The sequence below is a fragment of the Marmota marmota genome, unplaced genomic scaffold (assembly GCF_001458135.2).
Source record: "Marmota marmota marmota unplaced genomic scaffold, marMar, whole genome shotgun sequence".
NCBI lineage: Eukaryota > Metazoa > Chordata > Mammalia > Rodentia > Sciuridae > Marmota > Marmota marmota.
Genome location: NW_026000174.1, coordinates 20,251,961 through 20,262,062, shown reverse-complemented (window position 1 = coordinate 20,262,062; position 10,102 = coordinate 20,251,961). Strand labels below are relative to the sequence as shown.

The 10,102-nt window shown below is 36.7% G+C and overlaps 1 protein-coding gene across 1 annotated transcript; it reads left to right on the top strand.

Moving 5' to 3' along the window:
* The first annotated feature begins 8,059 nt into the window (after positions 1–8,059).
* LOC107133924 (olfactory receptor 6-like) lies at positions 8,060–9,072 on the top strand. The gene has a single exon (XM_015476073.1). It carries the CDS (start codon positions 8,103–8,105, stop codon positions 9,045–9,047), a length of 945 nt encoding a protein of 314 aa, XP_015331559.1. The 5' UTR covers positions 8,060–8,102; the 3' UTR covers positions 9,048–9,072.
* The last annotated feature ends 1,030 nt before the right edge of the window (positions 9,073–10,102 follow it).

Here is a 10,102-nt window from a genome sequence, read left to right as displayed (position 1 = left end):
TCTCTGCTGCCTTGAGGAGGAGACAGTGTCCCATGCAGAATGTTCTTTCCATGACATTTGTCATGGTCCTTTTTATTACCAGCACTTTTCTACAACCTGGATTCCTAAAAAATTTATAGTATGTAAAAAATTTTAAAGGAAGACGCTTGCTATATATTGTTTGAACCATAAAAAAAAGTCATGCTTTAACCATTTTACACCATAGATACTTAGGTACTTTAAAACAATATAATAATATAATATATTCAATTTTAATACATATGCTTGCATACATAATTGTATATTTAATGTACGTTTGAAATATGCATGGCGTCAAAATACAGTTCCTGTTCTCAAAAATATCTATTAGTTCTCACCAAATGAATAAACTTAGTTCTTTTGTCTGCTTTTCCAGTTTCTTCACAGTACATTTTAATTATCTCTTTGTTTTTAATTTCATATCTTGCTCATGACGAACCTGTACAGATAAATATTAGGCTGTGATTATTATCACTTTTTAAAAGTTTGCCCAGGGACCTAAAGGAAAGTGTCTTGTTTTCACTTAGAATCATTTCTCAGGGCAAAGTTGCTCTCTCTGATTGTCATGTTCCATAGTTTCATTTTATGAAGACCAACAGTCCCAACCTTCCCAGAATTTGTTCAATTCACCATTCACCTTTAGACAAAGAGTATAAGAGGAAGAGGAGGAGGTGGAGGAGGGAATCTCCTCTAGGATTCCTCATTTTCTCAGGCCTTTGCTTCAGCTCATTTCAGCCACATTTGGCTATTGCCTCAGACACAAGTGGAGCTCTTGGGTCTTCATTCTTTTAAGACTTCTAGCAACCAATTCTAGAGTTTAATGGTTACTTGAGGCAGAATTTGTAGCAGAGACTCTGGGGCCTCCCTAGGCTATGGTCAACTCTATTGACAAGGAGGCTTCCACTTCCCCTGTTCTGAGCACACAGTGCATCCTTTGGCAGTGTGTGTCCCTTCAGTGACTGCCTGCTTCCTGGAGTCCAAGGCAGTGGTTAGGACCTCTAGTCTCTGCAGAGGCCTCATGATTCTGTCCTCTCACCTTTTGCTCTCATTATTCCACATGCTTTGCTGTGCTAGTCTCTCCACACTGAAAGTTTTCTCACCTCATTCTTATTGATCACATCCTAGTCATGGTTTATATTCTAGCACAGGTAATATTCCATATTTGTGTAGTTAATGCAAAACAGTTTTAGAATTCTTTGTCATTGTTGTTTGTTTTTAAGAATTTTTCATGTTTATTTGTAAATGTAACCTGCCCACAGTTTTCTTTTCAGCACCCAACTTTATTGAGATATGTTTGACAAAAATCACATTTATGTAACTCTTTAAGTCTCAGACTTTCAATTCTGCTAATATTTAAATGAATGATATTGACCTAGTGCATTAAAATATGTTGAAAATAATAATCTAGAGCTTATATATCCTTTATATATATTTTTCATATTAAATATGTATGTATTCAAAGCTCTAATCATTCATGTATTACTTCTCAAAAGAATAGGCCTCTAAAAACATAATAACTAATTCAAAGTTACTATAAGTGGAGTATTTGTTGCATAATTTAAATCTTTATACTTGTTCCACATTTGGAACTTGGGGACAAAATGAGTTTAGTCATACAATATGATGATTTCACATATGTATACATTGTGAAATGATTCCACAATCAAGCTAGTTAACTTACCCATCACCTTGTATAATTACCCTTTTGTGTGTGTATGCTGAAAACCCTTGGTATTGACTCAAATAGCAAATGTCAAGTACACTATACATTACTATTAACTGTAGTAACCATGCTATACTGTAGATCCTCAGAAATTATTTGTGTTGAAATTGAAAATTTGTACCATTTGGCCAATATCTCTAGTTCTTCCCAGCTACCCCGTCCCCTAGTAACCATTATTCTTCTTTCTGTTACTATGAATGCAACTTTTTAAGCTTTTGCAGATAAGTGAGAGCAGGCTATGCTTCTATTTGTTTCTGCCTTATTTCAGTTAGTATAATGTTTTCTTGTTGATGCAGGTCATCACAAATGGCAGGAGTTCCTCCTTTTTAAAGAGTGAATACTATTCTGTGATACAGATAAACCACATTTTCTTTATTCATTAATCTGCTGGCAGATGCTTATTTAACTGATTTTTTCTATTATTTTTCTAGTTTCTATTTCCTTTATTTCTGCTTTGATTTTTTATTTCCTTGCTTCTATTGACTTTAGGTTTAGTTAGTTTGCTTTTCTTTCTAGTTCCTTGAGATGTAGAGACAGATTGCTTCTTTGTGATCTTTCTCTTCTTTTTCATATTATAGGCATTTATTGCTATGAATCTCTCTCAAAACTGTCTTTGTTGCATCTTTTAATTTTTGATATGCTGTGCTTCCAATTTTTGCTTGTCTCAAGATATCTTTTATTTTCTTTTTAATTTCTTCATTTATCCATAGGGTAAGAACACATTGTTTAATTTCCACTCATAGTGAGTTTTCTACTTTCTTCCTAGTACAATTTCTAGTTTCATACCATTCTAGAAAAAAAGATATTTGGGGTTGGGGCTGGGGCTCAGTGGTAGAGCACTTTCCTGGCATGTGTGAGGCACTGGGTTCTATCCTCAGCACCACATATAAAAATTAAAGGTTCATCAATAAAAACAACAAAATTTTTTAAAATTAAAAATTGATATGATTTCTATCTTAAGTTTGTTAAGACTTGTTTTGTGTTTTTCAGGAAAAAAAATGTTTCTCTCTCTCTTCCATCTCTGAAATACAGCTTCGTTGTGTGAAGTATTCTTGGTTGGCCCTTTTTCTTTCAGCACTTTGGACATACCATCCCCTGTCTCCAGACTTGCAATGCTGGTCTCTGTTGAGAAGTCCATCAATCTCCTGATAGGGGCTTCCTTCATATGACAAGCCTCTTTTCTCTTGCTGCTTTCAAATTTCTTTCTTCAGCTTTGATTTTTAACTACTTGTTTAAACCTTTTCTGTTATGGTTGCTCTGATATTATAATATAAACAACATATGTGAATAACAGAAAACAATTTTTCATAGTTCTGAAGAAGATCCAGGTGCTGTAGATCCAGTGTCTGGTGAGGCCCTTCTTCTGGTGAACACAGGATGCTTCTGCTGTGTCCTTACATGGTGGAAGGGATGAGGCAGCTGTCTGTGGCCTCTTTTCTGTATGTGTGTGTGTGTGTGTGTGCACGCACATGCACACACAGTACTAGAGATTAAACCCAGGGGTGTTATACCACTGAGCTACATCCCCAACCTTTTTTTCTTTTGAGACTGTATTGTTAAATTACTTAGGGCCTCATTAAGTTGCTAAGGCTGGCCTTGAATTTTCAATCTTCTTGCCTCAGCCTCCCGAGCTGGTGGGATTATAGGTATGCATCACCATACCTGGCTTCTGTGGTGTCTTTGATAAGAACATTAATCCCATTAATCTAGGAAGTCTGAGTCTTAATGATCTAATTACCCTCCAAAGGCCCCATATCCTAATATGTTTACACCGGTGATTAACTTTTCAACATATCAATTTGAAAGAGGGAGCATAAACATTCAGAGTATGGCAGATTGTTATGTCTCATTGAAGCATCTTTGGGAAGAACCTGTTTAGGGACCTTTGAGCTTCATGTAGTAGATTTGGGAAAGTTTTTTTTTAATAATTATTTTCTTTAAATAAACTTTCTGCTCATTCCTTTCTTTCTTTTTAAACTATAGTATTAAAACTGGTTTCCCCTCTGCATTGTGTTCCATAAATCCTGTAGGCTTTCTTCATTCTTTTTTGTTCTTTTCTTTTCTCCTCTGACTGAATAATTTTAAATGACCTGTCTTCAAGTTTGCTGATTTTCTTTTTCATGATCAAGACTACAATTAGAATCCTTTATTTCATTTTTCATTTCAGTCATTATATTATTCATCTTCAAAATTTGTTTCGTTCTTTTTTATGTTTTTATCTGTTTCTTGAACCTCTCATTTTTCTCCTTATTATTTTCCTTATTTTATTAAATCATTTATCTGTATTCTCTTATAGCTTACTGAACATCTTTAGAACAATTATTGTGATTTTTTTTGTCAAGCAGTTGATGTATCTCTTTTTGGGGGGTTTGTTACTAGACATTTGTTGCATTTGTTTTATAGTTTACTATTTTCCTAATTCTAATGATCCTTGAAGCTTTGCAAATTTGTTTGCACATTTGATGAGTAGCCACCTCTTCCTGACTTTGTGGACTGGCTGTGGGTTAGGACATATTTTACCTACTGGAGGAAGTACAATGTTACAAGCTATGGGTCTGTATCTAGTGGCACAAGCCACCCATATCAGTATGTGTAGTAGCTCTGAGTTCAATGGAGTGCAGTTTCTGGTTGGCTCAGGCAGCTGCTATCTGCAACATCAACAATTGCAAGGTCCTCTGTTGCAGAGCTGCAAGGGGTCACAGTGACGGTGAGGGCTCTTAGGATATTTAGAGTTACATCTTTCTCCAGCATCAAGGACCAGGACTGTGGGCAGGACCAGGACTTACCACAGGCATATGCATGGAGGACTATAGCATGCATATATCAAGTTATAGGGTCTGGGGATAGTAGTGTACCTGTATATGGCTGTAGGGACCAGCTTCAGGTTCCTGCATGGTGGTTGGAACTGGAATAGGGGCCAGAACTAGAGATCAAAATTATTTGCCCTAATAGTCTATGCATGTATAATTTTATCAAAATGGACTCTACTGTTATGTATAACTAAAAAGAATCCCTGCCCCCCCAAATTACTTATCATCATACTGCTTTCAAATATTTTCTTTCCATGAGTCTGGAATGACATCTATTTGAAGAAATATTTTCTATGTTCTTCAGTTATAAAGGATCTTTCTCTCCTTGGAGTTCCTAGAGCATTTTGTTCATATATGTCTTATGGAACATGTCACCTAATTATATGGTTTACTTTTTATTTTAGGGCGAGCTCAGGACCTGTATACTTTATTCCAGGATCATATAGCACAGCAGTTTGTACACAGGGAGAGAACAGTAAGAGCAGAAAGCATATTTTATATAAAGTACAAAAAATAAGTATAAAAAAATAAGTCTGTTATCTTAAATCCACTTAGGTTTCTTACTCTGGTTTCTGAGTAATTTGATATAATACCAGCTTGCATATACTGATAAGTGAAAGGACCATACCATATTCAGAGGTATAAATAAACAGGATCCATTATTTAACAGAAATTGATAGGTAGCCAGAGATTCAGCTTTCCAGGTGCCCTAGACATAGTCTTGGCAATACACATCAAGTTTCCCTAGAGCCAAGACAGGCTGAGCACAAGTTGGCCCTGGGGAAAATACAGGGAGAAAAAAAAGGCAGGGTAGACAAGTGGTGAATATATTATCTTGTCCCCGCTCCTGTTTTCTTGCTTTGTAGCTGCAACACCTACCATGCAGTCTAGGCAAGGATGCGTCATGATTTTCCTAGGGAGTATGATAATCTGCAGACCAGTTTTCTTTCCCATGATCAGTATAAATGTCTGAAGAATTTTCTATTCTCAGAGTAAGGACAGATAGACCTGGTGAGTGCATGGAGATACCAACAAAGATTGACTGATCCCTGAAGATATCCCCAAAGATGATGAGGAAGAACTTAGGGAGATGGATGCAGGTACCATTCTTGAACATCAGAAAGGGTATTTGGGGGAATAATATGGGAAATGAAGATCCAGTACATCCATACTCAAAATTGAGAGATTTGGGAAGATCTGAATCTGTTGGGTGTTAGGGGCATGAAGGATATGTTTCTTGTTCCAGAAGACATCAGAGTTTTGATCCTTTAGGACAGCACATTAAGGACTGCAAACAAAGAAGTCCTAGATCATAATGAATTTTTTTTTCCTAGGATGCCACAGAGAGCCCATAACTTAGTGCTTTTGCTTCTACAACAAGGAAAGTAGAAAGAGATGATTTTGCATTTCTGCATGCTCTAAACTAGCAAATATTAGAGGTACATTTGTTGAAGAAAATGGGGTGTTGAATAATAAAAATATTTCATTAGAGTGAATTAGGAATAAGGCATGAAAGATCTGCAAATTTTTACAGATGCTATAATCCTACTCTCTAACAAATTTGGGTCATTTTGTCTCCCAGAATATAAAAGGAAAAGTGCAAAAAGAGTTTGGGTACACAGGAGTGAAAACGTACAATCGAGTAAACTGTATAAGTGTAGCGTAACATAGCAGCTAATACTTATAGAGAATAACTATAAATTAAGTCCTATGTTAAATGATCTCAATGCATCATCATATTCCTTCTCACAAGACAGTCCAATTGTAATTGTTCCCATTTTATAGGATGGAAGTACCTTTCCTTTAGTAATCTGCTCACTATGATACAACAACTAGGTGATGTAAATAACACCTGAAACCTTGTTCTGACTCTAAAGTCAGTGCTCTTCTGTGCAGAGGTGAGTATAAGGTTAATTGTGTGGCTGAGGAGGGAGTCATGCATTGTTAACACATGATCTAATGAGTAGCATTTCTGTATTGGTAATGACTCCTAATGGGGCTAGGTCATAGGAAAAACTAGTTATTCTCTGATACCATACAAATTTCTTTTTTCCATCAAAAGCATTTGGCTAGTGATTAAGAACTAGGCCAAGAGCTCCTTATTAGTCAATTTCCTCAGAGGTGAAAGTGTAGATTGGAGGTTGAGATTAAGGGGCAATCTTCTACCCAGCGAACAGTGCTGAGCCATACTAATGCATGCAACTATGGAAAGTAGATAGTGGTGCCAATAATATATATTTCAGTACTTCATCCTTCAGCCTCTTGCCAAGAACTAAGGCCAGAAAATCTGTAGCTGGGGGCATATCAGAGTGAACTCTGAATGGCCTACCACATTCTCTGTGCAAAGAGAACAACACATCATGGACAGGAGTTTGGCAAAAATAGCAAGAAATGTTTTAAAGCCAGGCTTTAGGGAGGTCTTTAATAAAATGAATTGATAAGATATTTGAGCTAGCTCAAAAAAACATGATGACCTTCTAGCTTTACAATAACCATCTGTCCTTGTGCTGCACTCATGTGCTCTCCAGCCCCTCCTCATCTCTTTGGATCTCAGCCTGAGACAATGCTGGGTCTTTAGAAAGAGGACCTACCAAGTTAGTTGGAGACTAGGGCTCAGATCTATCAAAGTATCCTGCAAGTACAAGCTCTAGATTTGTCAAAGATGCCTTATAGATACTGTCTTGCCAGTAGAGATCCAGTGATCTCTCTCATCTGCCTTTGGATGATTCTCTATGGATATCAAAGTTGCAAGGGATTCATTAATTTACTTGCGAATCCATATTCAATTAATATTCATGTATTTGCCAATCAATGTTCAAATACATGAATATTAATTGAATATGAATATGAAATACATGAATATTAATTGAATATGGCAATTGGGCCACAGTCATGAAGGAGTGTGTATAAGATTGAGTATAGTAGGGAAAAATTTCCATGCAGGAAGGGGGTGTGTTGGAAAGCAAATGTTGCTGGGGCACTTGACCTGGTTTTTGTATACATGAAATTTTCCAATAGCTATTGTCATTTAAAAATTTCTTCAGACTCTAATTCGAAGAAATTGTGCTGGATCAAAACACTAAAGTGGAGGGATCCCAGAAATATTAAACTTTTGGAACATTTTCTGACCCAATGCTTACCTCCATGTTTTATTTCAGGTGGAAATAAATATTTGTTTGGTAAGTTTTTAATTAAACATAGAAATGGAATCAACATGGAAGAAACAAATGTGTCTATCTTCATTAATAATGGAACAAAGAATGACATGAATATTGACATTCCAATTATTGTCAATAGGTAAGTTACAATCACCGTCAATAATTGGTTTGGAAGCGTGTTTTAATTCATGGAAGCTTTTGTTAAAACCAAAAAAAAAAAAAAATTTGCATCACATTTGAAGAAGAGTACCTTTAACAGAAATTATTTTATGAGTTTTATTTACAGGAAAACAGAATTGCTGACTTATTTTGGTATTTGGTCTGATGCCATAGACATTTTCATTTTTGTGGTGTTACCATAGAAGACTTCAGTACCTCCAAGTGCTGTCAGTCATGCAGCAGATGAACATCACTCTGGTCAGTGAGTTCATCCTGGTGGGCTTCCCCACTGCCCCATGGATGCAGCTCATGCTCTTCTTCCTCTTCCTCATGGTCTACTTGTTGGTGGTAGCAGAGAATCTTGTTATCATGTTCACTGTTTGGGACACAGTCTCCCTCCATAAGCCCATGTACTATTTCCTGAGTAGCATGTCATTCCTGGAGGTCTGGTATGTCTCTGTCACAGTCCCCAAGATGCTGGATGGATTCCTCCTGCAGAGACGACGCATCTCCTTCACAGGTTGCATGACCCAGCTCTATTTCTTTATCTCTCTAGCCTGCACAGAGTGTGTGCTTTTAGCAGCCATGGCCTATGACCGCTATGTGGCCATCTGCCACCCTCTTCGATATACAGTCATCATGACCACAGGTTATTGTGTGCAGCTGATGGCCCTCTCCTATATAAGTGGTTTTACAGTCTCTGTCATCAAAGTTTATTTTATTTCACATGTTGTGTTCTGTGGCTCTAATGTCATGAACCACTTCTTCTGTGATATCTCACCAATCCTCAAACTGGCATGCAAAGACATGTCCACAGCGGAGTTGGTGGACTTTGCTTTGGCAATTGTTATTCTTGTTTTTCCTCTCATCACCACTGTCCTCTCCTATATCTACATAGTGTCCACCATTTTGCGTATACCCTCCACTCAGGGAAGGAAGAAAGCCTTCTCTACCTGTGCATCCCACCTCACTGTAGTCATAATTTATTACACAGCCATGATTTTCATGTATGTCCGACCCAGAGCTATTGCATCATTTAATTCCAACAAACTAATCTCAGCTGTGTATGCAGTCCTCACACCCATGCTAAATCCTTTCATCTACTGTCTAAGGAATCAAGAAGTCAAGAATGCTATCAAGAAGACCCTGGGGGGAGGTCAATGCCTCTTGCTCAGCTGATCTCTGCTGCCTTGAGGAGGAGACAGTGTCCCATGCAGGATGTTCTTCCATGACATTTGTCATGGTCACATTATTACTAGCACTGTTCTACAATATGGATTCCTATAGAAATTGAAGCATGAGAAAAGGAAAAAAATTGTAGGAGAAAATGTAGAAAATAGTGCATAATATTTGTCATGCTAACAATGGACTATTTTTAATAAACAATGTAGATATTTATTAGTGCCTTGAAATCATACAATTACAATAAATATTTAGTGTGTGCAAGAAATTGTTCTTAGCACTTTAATCATAATAAATCATTTTATTCCTGTAAAATTTTATGAGTTTATTATTTTTATTGCAAATCAGAAAAATGAAGAACAGAGTAAATAAGTTGTTTAGGATTGTTACCTAATTACTATCAATTTCATTATTTGAGCCTAGGAAATCTCACTCTAAAATCCACTGTTTTAGGTTCTCTCTCTCTCTCTCTCTCTCTCTCTCTCTCTCTTTCTCTCTCCCCTCCCCCCTTTCCCTCCCTCTCAAGATTCTAGGATAGTGGCTCTGGAGGCAAGTTAGCTAACAAGCATTGACATGTTGAAAGCAGTCCTGTTGTTAAGTATAGATGTGGTGATAACGGATAATGGTGTAGTGATAGTGCTGGTTGTGATTGCTTCAGGTTGTCGATGATGGAATACTATCGACATTAATAATAATATTGATATTTTATGACTCTCTTCCAATTTTAGTTTCCTTCTAGGACTATTAAAACTCATTTCTCGTTACAGAGGTGAGAGCAATAGTTTCACAAGAGATGAAATAATTGATATTCCTGTCACATTTGCAGTTGGTTGTATATCTCTTAAGACTCTTTCTTTTGAGTTCTTGAATTCTTTTGGCTTTCCAGGGTGTATCATGCGACCACCAACAAACTAATGGGATATTGTTACTTTCATGTAGGACCAAGCTGAAACTCTCAATACATCATTATAAAATAAATGCTACATACAAATTAACGAAAAACAAATGCAAAATTTCCTAAAACAAGTAAGTGTTATACATCATTGAGGCAT

Excerpts from the sequence above, each read along its gene's own strand:
- LOC107133924 (XM_015476073.1), top strand. The coding sequence starts at position 8,103 with ATGCAGCAGATGAACATCACTCTGGTCAGTGAGTTCATCCTGGTGGGC.